Source organism: Manis javanica, chromosome 2 (assembly GCF_040802235.1).
Source record: "Manis javanica isolate MJ-LG chromosome 2, MJ_LKY, whole genome shotgun sequence".
Taxonomy (NCBI): domain Eukaryota; kingdom Metazoa; phylum Chordata; class Mammalia; order Pholidota; family Manidae; genus Manis; species Manis javanica.
In genome coordinates this window covers 190,859,822-190,874,334 of record NC_133157.1, presented here as the reverse complement: position 1 = coordinate 190,874,334, position 14,513 = coordinate 190,859,822, and the positions used below count along the sequence as shown (strand labels likewise).

Here is a 14,513-nt window from a genome sequence, read left to right as displayed (position 1 = left end):
ATGGGTGGAAGGCTGTTTATCACCTTGAGGGGCCTCAGAGCTGCACTGCTGCCCAGGGGATTATGGCACGCATATTTCCCCTGGGTTCCCAGCTGTTGGGCTGTGTGTCCCAGGATGCTTCCATCCAGTGGTGGAGTCCCTATTCCGTTAAGACTTTCAAAAAGCACTCACTTTTCTTTGTCTCAGGGGCACTAGCTTCAGGGATCCGCTCGCAGATTTTACTATTCCATTTCCCTTGTATCTAGCACACCACGCACTGTGCGTCTGCTCTGGTGAGGATGGCTAAGGCTGGGTGTTTAGCAGTCCTGGGCTCCCTGTCCCTCCCCACTCCGACTCCTCACCTCCCACTGGGAGCTGGGGTGAGGGGCGCTTTGGTCCCGCCAGGCTGCGGCTTGTATCTTACCCCCTTCATGAGGTGCTGTGTTCTCGCAGGTGTAGATGTAGCCTGGCTGTTGTCCTGTATCTTCTGGTCTCTCTTTTAGGGATAGTTGTATTTGTTGTTTTTTAAAAAATATGTATGATTTTAGGAGGAGATTTCTGCTGCTCTACTCATGCCACCATCTTGGCTCTTGCCTCTAGTTCTTTACTCAACTCACATACTCCTTTTCAATCTTCAAAACTCAGTTCAGATGTTAACCCTCCAAGAACCTTTCTCTGATCCTGCCAAATAGATTGAATCATTACAACTTACGTGATAACACTGTACCTTGTTTTCCCTCCATCATTTCACTTATGCCATTGCATTGTAATACGTGTGTATATGTGCTTGTGTGTATATGTGTGTTTATCTGTCTGTCTCCTATTAGGCTGTGACTTTCTGGATGACAGAGTCTATGTTCTATCTATCTTTGTCTTTCTGCCCCAAACACAATTATCTACACTTTGAATGTATAGTATTAAATACTTTTTGAATATTGAATGAATGGTTAACTGGCAAATGTCACAGTAGCACTATCCCAACAAGTGTCATTTATCTATGTATATATATATGCAAAAACACAACCACTAAAAAAATTTAAATGGAAAACACAAATCGCATAATTTATATTTAATATTATAAATATATTAACTGTTCTTAAAATAAAATAGTCATTGTGTTTACTGTTATTCTGCGTCTCCAAAAGCCCATTGCATGGCACCCAAATTTATCAGTCCACATTCTGAGTTTCACTATTTCAACCCAATTTTTTAATCTCTAGACAGGTTTTTAATCTGCAGACCATTCTAGCCTCATGACTGTCTAACACATCTCTCTGATTAATTAAAAAGTAAAATAAACTTGATCTAAATATTAAATTATGTAGAAGTGTATACCATTGAAAGGCAAAGTCTCCCTAATTCCATACTCCTCCACCATCATCCCCTGCAGAGAATCATTTTAACAGATTAACAGTTTTATATACTTAGATACATGTGTATACACTGAGTTTGTATATTTTTGCGTGTTTACATAGACACACACCCATATACAATCATGCCCATGTACAAGTACATATTCATATGATATACATGTATATGTATAGATTGTAATTATATTTTAAATGTTGGGTTTATTACTACTTTGCAATAATTTGTCATGGATACATTACACATGCTACTATGTATAGAGAAACCTCTTTCATCATTACAAATCCACTATGCTTGATAATTTATTAGAATTTTTTATGTGATTATTTAAAATTTTCATATTGACAAATTATATCTCAATTTTATGTTCTCCCCAAGTGTGTATGTGCTTTCTAATTTCTTCAAACCTTGCTAGCCATTTCATTAATCTTGTCTTCCTGAGAGGTTAGATTGTGTATCTTTTCACGCTTATTGAACATTTACATTTCTTCTTCTGTGACTAATCTATTCATGTAGGTTTCTCACTATTCTATTAGATTATTCATCTTTAATAACTCATATAAGCTCTTTAGTGGATATTAATCCCTTGTCCTATATGTTGCAAATATTTTCTCTAGTTCATCACTTACTGTTCAAACTATTTTTTTATAGAAATATTACATTTTTATGTTATGAGGTATATCTGTTTTCTTCTTGCTTTCTGGCATCCACAACGTACTTATTCTTATTAACCTCAAACTTTAAAAAATTTATTTGCTAACATTTACTTACAGTATGCTTCTGCTCCACATTTGAATTACAAAAATATTTAACTTGATGTTTTGAGAGAAAAGTTGCTGTGTTCAAGGATTTAGAAACTTAAAATAAAAGTTTAGCCCTATCTTACTATACCCTTATTTGAGTGGGGGAAAAAAATGACCCTTTAAAACCCACATTTGCAACACATGTTGACACCTTCCATATTAAAAATAATTAAAAAATTGAAACATCTGTAAGTAATTTCAGACAGATAAAAATGAAAGTGTTCTCTATTTTCAACATCTTCCTCCTTGTTTAAGGGCTATATTTACACATACAGAGCTTAGGCAACTGTCACCACTGTGAATTCATTGGCTGCTATGTTAAGAACTCTATTGTGGGAAACAATTTGAAAAGGACAGCTTTCTCTGTGAAAGTTTCAAGATGTGTTCAATGATTTGAAATATTTCCAGTAAGATGTGTTGGAGGAGGCAGGCTATAGAAATGAGGTGAAAAAGTCAACGAAAAACTTCAAATAAGGCTCTATATATACTCAATTAGAATCTTTAAACTTCAAGGCTTCGATTGTTTAATTTTATTTTTCATTGAAGGGCACCTCTGCCTCAAACTAAAAGTGCCAAAATTCTATGCATGTCTCTTCTCAAAGTGTTTCCAGAAAGATGGGAAACAGGAAGTACTGAGATTCCTGTGAGAAACTCTGCCTTTGGATTTTTAGCCCATTTGTATAGATTTAGGTACACAGTTTCATAAATTGGTGTTCCATGGAATGTTAATCCTATAAGATGCATCATCATAAACATTCTTTAATATAGGCTTACCAGAAAACTTGATAATGGTTCTCTGAACAGTGCAACTCCTAATAAAAATATACTGAATGTACTTTAAAAAACAGCACACTGGAGTTTGGAACCAGCATCCCAGTTTTGGATTACACACATCTAAACTAAACTTGTTGCTGAAGGCCGTCATCAGGGAAAACATGACTACTTCGCGAACCTAATTTTAAGGCACTGGAGCTGTGATGACCTTCAAATCAACCTTTGTGTATAGAGGTCTCTGTGTCAAGCTGAGAGATGACCTCTCAAAATTGACCTGGATAGGGAAGATGTAAGAGGAACAATAAAAGGCTTCAGGACAAAATGGGATATGATCAATATGTTGAGTAAGAAAATTAAAGTTTTTGTCAGAGGGGTTAAGGAAAGTGGTACTTAAGAAAATCTCAGCTTAGATTTTTAAAAACTGACTTGGCAAATAAATTTCGGTTGTATACATGTAAAAGATGGATAGACTGAAATGTTGTGGAAGGCAAGCTCCCAAAATAAACAGATGGAGAGCAAATACTAAGGAGATATTAAGGTGATATCTTGGTTCCTGGTGAAATATAAATGTGTGGAAACAGGTAGAGATTTGTATTATACTAAACCAAAGTAATGAGATTCTAATGCTAGTTTTCATAGCACTAAGGTGTCTTGGGCAGATTGCTAGTCCAAGTTAGAAGACTTGGCTTTTTACCTTGGTTCTGACACGACATATAGAAATGAGCATGATTTTTCTTACCTATAAACTGGGTTTTTTTTGTATCTACTCAGTCTCTATCACTTAAAAATGTACCTTAAAAATCTAAGGACATAAGGGTCTTAAAATGCTGAACAACTATAATGGTAAAGTACAACAATGTGGTTGAATAGTAGGAATACCATATAAATTTTTCTGGCAGGAAAGATTTAGATTCAAACCAGTTTGGAATAATGAGGAGGAAAGGCTGGCTTCCCAAATAGATAAGTAACCAATGAATGAGAAGTATCAACAAAAAGAGTACATTTTTCAGAAGCCAAATATGAGAAGATGGAGGGAGGGATGAGCAGTGTCAGAGAGAAATGGAAGGGTCAAGAAAAGATCAGTCTTGCTGAAGAAGTCTAAAAAATTATTAATGTAAAAAATATACCTAATAAATAAATTTAATAGTTAATTACTAAAATACAAAAGTTATTGAAGGAACTTCAGGTGAAGAAATGAGATGAGAGAACAACTAGAAGAGATTATTAACTGGTAAGAGCTGCTATTTGGAAAACAATGTGACATGTTTCTAATTTGTCTATAATTTTTATGCATTTTATTTTTGTATGCATATTTCATTCCAAATCCTGAGAGATGTCTGTAATGCATGCAGGCTTCTTGATTCCATAAGCAGTACAGTCCTTACATGAGTATCTATTTTAAGATGACAAGCTATGTTGATTTCTTTTGATCCCTGGTAGTCATGGTGCATTGAAGGTTATGTGATGAATTATAAAAATTAATTTTCTTACCAACATCGTAGTTATATATTCCTTGTACTCAGGAAACACTGGCCTTTTCTTCCACAAGCCAGTGTCCAGAATTATTTCCTTTGTTACCAGGACTTTGACCAACTTTTCATTCTTAGGTCTTTCCAAATTATCCTGAAAAATAAAAAAGAAGAAACAAAAATTCTTTATTGACATTTCATATAGTACCCATCTTTAACTATGTCCTTTTGAACAAGGTGCACATCAAAAGTAGAAAGTTGAAAAATACCGATTGAAAAAATTTTTATAAATATTATGTCTGAAAAGTTTCTTACAGCTGCTGCTATTTTATTTGAGGTTTTCTTTCTAAAAATAAATTGTAAGAGTAGGAATAGTGTTATTTTATATTTTAAATAGCCCCAAGAGCACTATTGGTACTTAGCAAGCAATAATACAAATCATAATACAGCATGGTATTTTCCAAACCAGAAAGTTACCTACCAAATAGAAAAACGGAAAGGCCTGTGCTCATGTTATTTCAGGAACAAAATGGTAATTCAGAATGTTTTCCAGTGTTATATTGCTGTAACATCCAAATTTTGATTTTTACATTATTGTCATTTTAAGAGTTAATTCTAAGGTTTCTTGATACTATAACTCTTGTGAATTTAAAGTAATTTTCTTCTAAGTTAACTGACTTTACATTATGGGCATCTTGCATCTAATCATTATTTTAGGAGAAACAAAAATAATTTAAAAGTATCATGCTAAATGAAATAAGTCAGGCGGAGAAAGATAGATACCAAATGATTTCACTTACATGTAGATTATAAAAACAAATCAGAACAAAATGAACAAAACTACACTAGACTTGTAGACACTGAGAAGTGACTGGTGGTTACCATGGGGAGGGGGGTTGGGGTGTGTGGATGAAATAGGTGAACGGGATAAAGAGGCACAGAATATCAGTCATAATATAAATTAGTAATGGGGGATGAAAGTACAGCCTAGAGAATACAGTCTGTAGTTCTGTAACATCTTTATATGTTGACAGTAACTACACTAGTTGGGGTGAGCATTTAATCATGTGTGTAACCTTTCAATCACTATGTTATATACTTGAAACCAAGATAACACTGTATATCAACAATATTTCAATTAAAAACATAGGTAAAAAACTAATTTAAAACTAAGCAGAATAATCTAAGGCATCAGTTATGATTAATTCTCAGATCTGAAAGCCAAAAATTAATAAGCACAGAAAACAGCCACAGCAAGTACACTCACCACTTAGCTAGTAAGTGAGTTGAACTTTACCCAGCAGAGGCTTTTTGCTTTATTTTGTTTTGTTTGTTTTTAGCCCCTGACTTCTCCTGAAGCAAATTATTGACCAGGATGATAATACTAGAAGACAATAAATCGTATCTACTCCTTATAGATATTATCTTTTATCTTACTCTGACTTCCTTGCCTGAATTTGTCATTTCTAAAAAATATTTTTTCAAATATAAATAACTATCACATTTTCCCCAAATCACTATATCCTAGATCTATCCAAATTGAATTTGCTTAACAATCATTCGGGGCAGGGCTCCTTGCACTGTTGGTATCCCATAAAATACATGCAACTCAGAATGGAAGCATGGCTTTTCTTATTGTGCAGAAGTCACAGAATTACCCCTAATGTGTCTCAGTGTGAAACTTGCTTATGTGACTCTGGGCATAACCAAAAGTGTTATAAATAAGTAGGGCCTTATATATAGAAGCACTCCAGTGTTTTTCAGGCTTGACTTAACAGGCAACTTCCTTGCCATTTTCTGGCCACATTATCTTAGAGAACAAGTTTGCTGGCAAAGATCCAAAATGCCCATGAGCAGTTTTCTACAAACTTCTTCATCTATGTAAAGGACAATCAGATATTCCAGCTCATCCCCCATTACGTGATTTGGCTCTTAAAGCATGCTCTGTTTTATGATTTAAGTATTAAATTTAAAACACTCCCAAGTGTCCCCTTTTGAAAATTTATAGGAATAATTCAGTGCTGTATTTCTCCAAGGTAAATTAAGTGCCCTGTCTGATATGCTACATTTGAATAACACCTTGTAAACTAAGGACTGATTGAACCTTCTGAAAATGGAACTGAGAAAACTGAGAGAGGCTCTCCTCTGAGGAATACTAGTATATCATTCACTCTATAAAATGTAAATTTTTTTATTTCCAGTCAGTTCCTAGAATCCAAGAATGCTTGTGCATTCTTTATTATTTTCTAATGTGCAGTACACAAGGGGAATATCTTTCGAGGAATTCTGAGAGAAGAGTCTCAGTTGAAAATTGAATCACCCTGAGCAAAGCACCCAGGTTCTTTTATGAGACCGTACCACTAGCCTGTGGTCTTCCTTTTGGAAACCATTTATGTGGTGATTTGGGAACTTGTGCTGCCTCCTGACCTCATTCTGAAGCTTCGGTTGAGAGGTAAAGTAAGCTAGTGGTTAAAATACGATACTAGGTACCAAAGATCCTAAGAAATCAAAGTCATTGTGATTTCATAGAACTTAATTTCTGGTCCTGTGTGTTTCTGCATCACTATATTCTACCCTGACCCCACAGACCTATTGTGAAATTTAATGGCCATTACTGTTTTGAGAATCCCAAGTGAATGCAGCAAAGTAAGAAAGAAATAGTTTTTATGTTTTGTTCATACTTTTTTTCTGAACTATTCTATTTCTTACTGGACCTATTTCCTTAATGAAAGTTATGCCATAACTTCTCCAGACTATAATCATTTGGATTCAAGTCTGAAACCCTGAGTATAAGCTACACCCCAGGAAATAAATTATATTTTGGAAACAAACATTAATTTGACAACAGCTGGTCTAATAGTTCTTCATTTGACAACAATACATGCGCGCGTGCGTGTGTGTGTGTGTGTGTGTGTGTGTGTGTGTGTGTTCTGAGTCTGTCACAAAATATTTCCATGGTGAAATACCTAACTAAAATTTCTAACTTTAAATAAACTCAGTAACTACTTGAATCACAATTTTTTATACAGCATTTTTAAAACTAAATTTTATCACCATTTCCTTGTAGTTTATTAGAACATAAAATCTTAGAAATGGAGGGAAAGCACAAAGAAGAGTTGGACACGTTAAAGGAAGAGAAAGAGAATCTTCAAGGCCTGGTTACTCGTCAAACACATATAATCCAGGAACTGGAGAGACAGCTGAACAGAGCCACGACCAACAGCAGTGTCCTTCAGAAGCAGCAGCTGGAGCTGATGGACACAGTGCGTAACCTCGTCAGCCTTTGCACTAAAGAAGGTGGGAAGAATTTCTTCCTCAGTTTTGGTACAGTAAATATTTCATGTACTATGAAGTAAGAAATATTCAGTATAACTTTCTGTGCTGAACTGATTGCTGTGTAAAAGCAGCAAAATAACTTTATTCTTAAAAGCATTTCATGAAGTTGGCAGTGACAACTTTCTCATGTTTTTAACTTCAAAGAATATATTCATAATCTTGAACTTGCAAAATCATAATATCTTTCTAAAAAAACTTTATAATTTTTGCTTCTTTCTTAGTCTTTCTAGCCTTAGGTAAAACCTAAGATAGTGTCACAGGTAAATATTTCATGTGGTGGTGGTAGACACTTAACTATAAAGGACAGAAATTAGACAATGTTAAAAATTAGTTCAGAGTGCCAGGGAGAGTTTCAGGACAATTCCCATTTTAAAACTAACATTGTTTCTTCTGGAGAAGGAGAGAGGGAAGAGCTGCCTGCAGAAAAAAAAGAGATGTAGAGGTTCCCAATAATTATATGGAAGAGAAGGAATCTTTGTTGCTAAATGTCTTTATTTAAATTATTTATGCTTAGTGGAGAAAACTTACACTTACATTTAGTGCTGTGTGGAGAAAACCTAACCAAGGCATATTTATTTGGGGTGTTTTTGTGACAGTGGAAATACAAATTTTTAATATCACTAGAGTATCTGGAGCTATTTAACCACTGGAAATACTGCAGGCCTGTGTCTCTTTAGAAGAGACCGATCCTTCTGTCCATCCATTTACCCCCAAATTACTGAATGAGGGCCTCTGTGTGCACTTGTCCACTTCAAGCAAAAGCTCCCCTGAGCCTCAGGATGGCTTTTCAACTTAACATCATCTTCTATCCTCTGTTCTCTAATCAGCCTTTCTCTAATGGGGATGGAATGGTAAGGGGTGCTGAGTGAAAGAGAACACCACTTGCTCCCTCAAGTTATGGTTGTCACTAAGCTGTGACTTATTGACCATTCATGTGATGATCCCCTGTGCAAATGAAATATACATAATGTGGATGTTCCTTCAGTTTAATAGTGGACTTGAGCTGTATGAGAAATTAGCTCATTTCCCTACTTTCATGTATAGATATGAATATAGAGGATAACTCCATATTAAGTGATCTTTGTTTTAAAGACATTTCACATTTCTCTATTACACTCCATTACCTTGAGTTATATCTCCTTTAGATAGTCTAAACAAGCTCTTAATATACTTTGTAAAGAGTATTTTAAACAGTAAGTTCTCAGAGCTCCATTTGGGTACTCTCAGAAATGTGATTGGGAAGGAAAAAACCTGCTAATCAGTCAGAGCCTGCCAAAACCTTTAGTTAGAGTCCACTGGAAGGGAAGCATGGTAGGGTTTTGCCAGAGAATTTTAATAGAGCTCATGAGTATTTAGAAATTAAGTATGAATATGAGACATATCTATTCTCATATTGAACTGAATACATTTGGGGGAAAGATTGAAAACATATTTTTCTTATCACCCTGAGAATTAAAGCACATGGAGTTGAGTAGTTCTTTTTTTATGGTAGAAATATAAAGCCCTGGTGATTCTCACAGAGCTCATATATCTGCCTGCTTATCATAATTTCACTTCGTTTCTGACTATTTGTCTAATAAATATGTCTTTAAACTTTAGAGGCGGGGGAGTGACTTCAAAATTAAAATTCTTGGCCATGCTTGGAGTTTGGGTGCAACACCAGGCAACCAAACATCTGTTCAACTCAAGAAACATGTACTGAACAATTACAACTGTGCTCCTGATAGATGCTCCCGGTACCGTCCACTCGGTGTCTGAGGGGAGAGCTGTGTGTATCCTATGATACAACATTCCTCAGAAAGTGACAGTAGAGAGAAGTTGTCTAGTACTTAAGGCCTCTTGATATTTATTTTCCTTTTTAATGATGCAGTCCTAAAATAAATCCTGATTTAACTACAGCACTCATGATCCTAATGTAAGGCTATTCCCCTGCTTTCCAGTGGGTTCTGTGCTCTCATAATCATAGATTTTATTTGCTTCTTGTTAATCTTTTTTTTGCCTTTAATCCCACAGCCAAGTATTTTAACTAAATATTTGGTCATTAAGGACTCATGAGAAATACCAAAAGGAAAAGTGCCTCCCACTAAGGTTTCCATCAAGATTTTAATTCTCTGTATACATTTTCACTGGTGCCATAATGTTTAGTTATGGTGAATTTAAAATTTTAAATGACTGACAGCATTACGCTGGTTTAAATATCAGTTACTAAAATGAACTTTTATCCCATTCTAATTCTAGAACACATAAGTATAAAACTGTTCCCTACTTTTGTGACCATAAATTCACTTTTCAAATAGATTTATTATTTTTTTATATATTCTATTTTTAAAATTAAATATATACAAATATGCCTAAATCAGTATACCACAATAAATGCACAATCAATTTTCTAAAATCTGTATTTCTGAAACTTAGAGTATTCTTCTGAAAGATTTCCCAAAAAATCACGAACTATATTATAATCCAAAAGTCAAAAAATTTAATTGACTTTAATAGTTGTCGGTTCCAGCTTGACCCAGTCATTTATTGAGACAGCCCAAATATAATAAATACTACAAGGCAAGAGAAGAAACTTTTAGTGAGTTTTCTCTAAAGCTAGTCGTTAGCAACTGATTTAACTTTTATGAAGTTACTCATCATTGATAAAGTTAGGATAATTGTGCTGCTTCACAGTGAAAGGGAAAGGATTAAATTAGATACTGCATATAAAAACAAAGAGCACATGACATAATTGACTCATTAAACTTTAGTTTCTTTTTTCTCCTCCAAGTGACAAGATTCAATTCAACAGAAATTTATTAAGTACTATCTATAAGCAAAAATTTTTTCATGGAAAATGTCTGAATGCAGTGCTGTAGTGTCTGACTATTGACAGTCATCCAAGCAGCTTCTTTTAGCCTCAGTTTTCTTATATCTAAAATGGGATTGTAATGCACACCTGAAGAGTGTGAATTAAAAGAAGTTTTTATAAAACACTGTGTATATAGCACTGTGCCTATCTATAGTAAATGCTTAAAAAATTGTAGTTATTTTTATTTTTTATGCCTTTCTAAAGTGCTTATATATAATAAAAGCATTCCTAGGAAGTCTTAACTAGAAATTTATCATTTTCTCAAACATGTATTCAGTTTAGGAACTGTAAAATCCATTTAGCATATAGAGATTATTTTTGTTTAGTTTCACAGAACTTTTCCTAGTAAAACATCTAATGTCATGATATACATTTAAACTAAGTACAATTAATAAACACATTTTCTGATATAATTCACCAAACCTTTCTCTTCTTGTTCCAAACAGGTAATAGTGATATCTTAGGCAAATAGTCATTTTAAACTGAATTACATCTATTTTGTAAGGTTTCTGGGTAACTCATTTATTTTTGTCTAACCTTTGTCTGCAAAAATTTGGTTACATTCATTCTTAGAAACATTAGCCACTAAAGAAATTGTGCCCTCAATGTTATCATAATACAGCTTAGCTGATTGCTTCATGTTCTTGACAATTGACATTTTTTGCTGGAATTAAATAGTTTCATTGACAATGACATGGAAATAGGTTTGGAATTCTTTTGGGGAGGATAATCAGGTACTGTGATTATCAAATACTTCACCAGTCACTTTTAAGTGCAGAGGTGATTAAAGCATCAGATATGTTGAGCACATACAAGGCAAACATCATATTATATGATTAAAAATTTAATTACTAGTGAAGCATTAAGAAAAGGAAGAAATAAATAAGGAAAAAGTTAAAAAGAAATAGCTCCATCATAAAATTACATGGGCTGACATTCTTACTGTCAAATCAGCTTGGAGTATACACCTGCTATACTAACATATGATTCATAAATGTATCCATTCTTTCAAAAATAGTTATACAACTATTCTATTTTATATTCTCTTCTGGGTATAAGGATATTCATCCCTTTTTATTTCACAAATATTTGTTGAAGTTCCTACAATATGCCAGACACTGTTCAGACCACGGAAGAGAGAAAGGATATAAATCAGTCTGTGACCTCAAGGAAACTAGAGTTTGTTGTTAAAGAGTTATATTCCATAATTGTTTGCTAGAGGGGAGGAGGGTGCCAGGATGCATAGTGAAACACACAAGAATATTAAAATCACAGCAGAGGAAGAAGAATGTGGGCAGAATCCAGCATCTGCAATCTCTTTAAAGATATTGTTGAATAATTTTTATGAGTCAGGCATTGTTTAAGCTTTATATGTATTAAATTAGTCCTCACAATAGTATGAGGGAACTACAGCGATTAGCCTCATTTTACAAATTCTGCAGAGAAGTTGGGTAATTTGCCTAGTGTTACATAGCTGGAAAAGGTTGACCCAGGATTAAAATGAAGGTAAAAATGACTCTAATGGGAAGATAATGACTAAGTCTTCAAAATAAAGAAAGCAGGGGATACTCCAGAGAGCTCAAACAATATGAGTACTTGCCAGGAGTTATGGGAGAAATGATTATGGGGGAGGGTTCACTTAAATGCATAGCGGAAATCTCAGGATCAAAGGCAGGAGAAGAGAGAAAGATAAGGTTAGAGAAATAAACTGGGGGAAATCAAGGAAGTTGCTTTTTTTTTCCCCTAAAAGCAATGTCATTGTTAATAGTAGAGTACAATGGTAACATTTGCATTTTAGAAAAAAATTACCCCAGTCATCATGTAAGAAAAATGTATTGGATAGTTGACAAGCTTGGAAGCAGAACAACCAGATAGGTGTTTTTGTCGTTACTAAAATAACAGCAAATGCTCAGAGACTACAGGCCAATTTTCTGAACCCTTTGCATGTATTAACTCATTTAATTCTGATAACAATTCTATAAGCTAGATGCTATTATTAACCTAACATGATAGATAAGGAAAGTAAGCACAGAGAGGTAAATAATTTCCAAATATCACACTGCTAGTAAGTGAGCAAGCTAAGATTTGAACTCAAAAAGTCTGGTTCTGGAATTTGTACATTATCCATTGTACTGTGATGGGGAGGAAAGGTAGAATTGATGGTGGTTTTCATCAGATTCTCAAAACAATCCCTAGGAAAGACCAAAAAAGGGCAAATGGAAAGGCAGGTGAATGGGAAATTTGTGAACCAAGAAGAGTTATAATCAACAACAAATACTAGAAGCAGAGTAAATATAGCTTCCAAGTTTCTGGGTTGAGTAACTAAGGGGATGTTGATAGACATTCCTTAAAACTAGCAACATGAGAGGATAAACAGGTTTAAGGGAGAAAGATAAGTTTAGTTTTGGGCATATTGACTGAAGTGACTATGGAACAATTAAAATCTGAAAGGCAGGGGAATAGGAATCTGGAATTTAAGAGTATAATCTGGGTGACCATATCAATAGATGTGTCCTCAGATGAGGCAAGTAAGTGGTAAAGCCAGGAAGCAAATGAAATCATTGAAGATGTGTCTAAAGCAATGAGCAAATCATCTAGAAAGTGGCTGGTATTGATAGATCTATTGGAGAATCTGATAAAAACTAGCCTTTCTTTCCCACTTAATGCAAATGCCCAGGCACAGGTTTATGTACATTTTTAGAGAGTTTACATACTAAGGTAAAGATACCATTTTAAAATAATAATGTAAAACCAAAGACTGAAAATGGGGAGTTCTTTAAAGGACAAATGAAAGGAGACCAAAAAGAAAACACAACTGGGGGAAAACCAATGGTGAGCAGTGTTACAGCAGGGAGAAGACTTATGAAGGATCTTATTTTAGTGGGAAATAAACAAAGAAATGGCAAAAAAAAAAACAAAAACCAGACTTTAAAGAGAATTTTGGTACTGGGATGTGACCTGTAGGGAGAGTTTGGGTGAAGCCTATGGCTTCATTACACAAGTTGAAGACTAAAATGAGTAACAGCAAGTGAAGCAGAAAATGTTGTCTACTCATATCCAAGAAACTTAAATGTGAAAGGACAGATAATAGTTTTGGGAAAGGAGGCATCCTGGGTAGTGAGGAATAAAAAAGAAATTTAAAAATAAATACTAAAAGACACAAGTATATTTGTATACTTATTTCCCTAGCATGAAACTTCTAATGAAGTTCATTTTAAAAACTTCTTCTATATTATCTGAAAGACATAGTAAATGATACATCAGATTTTTAAGTGCCCTAAATTAATTGGCTTAAAGTGTCTTTCCTTGAGGCTGCTTGCTGTAGTGTGCGATGTTTGATCATTATTGTTGGTCCTCTGGGTGTCTGAAAAGGGGAAATGAGGCATTTGCTTCCTTCCCAGGGCTGAGGAGACATTTGGCTCTGTTCTCAGAATAATTCTACCATCTGAAAGGAATTTACCTCCTGTGCAGTAACTATTGAGTTTGTGAAGTAAATCATTCAGTCAAAGGATGAGATAGTTTGAACTCCTGCAAGTCCCTTGAGTTTAAGAATGACTCTAAAAACATCACAAGTGATGGGAGGAAATTAAAATGTTTTGAATGTCACTCATATAAACATTGATAAATATAGAATATATCATTTTCATTGACTAAGTAAAATATTTGGGTTTTCGTTGACTACTTTTAATGCACAATTTAACATTAGGAAGAAAGAAAAAGAAAAATACGGGAAGTCATCTGCTGAACACTACAGTGAGCACTTGTTCCCATTTAATGAGGGAAATGCTTTATCTTGACAGAAAGTTTTGTGCCAAATATTTACAATTTCCTTAAAATGAACCACACTTTCTAGCACTTCCTTTCATAAAACCCAATGGCTTAAGGGGAAAGTGACTGTTTATTTTTGGACATAGTATAGTTCTCCTTTTTGAT

At 34.4% G+C, this 14,513-nt stretch overlaps 1 protein-coding gene across 3 annotated transcripts in view; it reads left to right on the top strand.

Annotated features, from left to right (window-relative positions):
* The window catches only part of ANGPT1 (angiopoietin 1), a 452,838-nt gene that overhangs the window by 364,689 nt on the left and 73,636 nt on the right, over positions 1-14,513 (top strand). For all 3 annotated transcript variants that reach the window (XM_073229962.1, XM_073229961.1, XM_037010915.2), the window contains one exon: positions 7,461-7,690. In XM_073229962.1, coding sequence (XP_073086063.1) covers positions 7,461-7,690 — 230 coding nt within the window. The remainder of the gene's footprint in view (positions 1-7,460; positions 7,691-14,513) is intronic.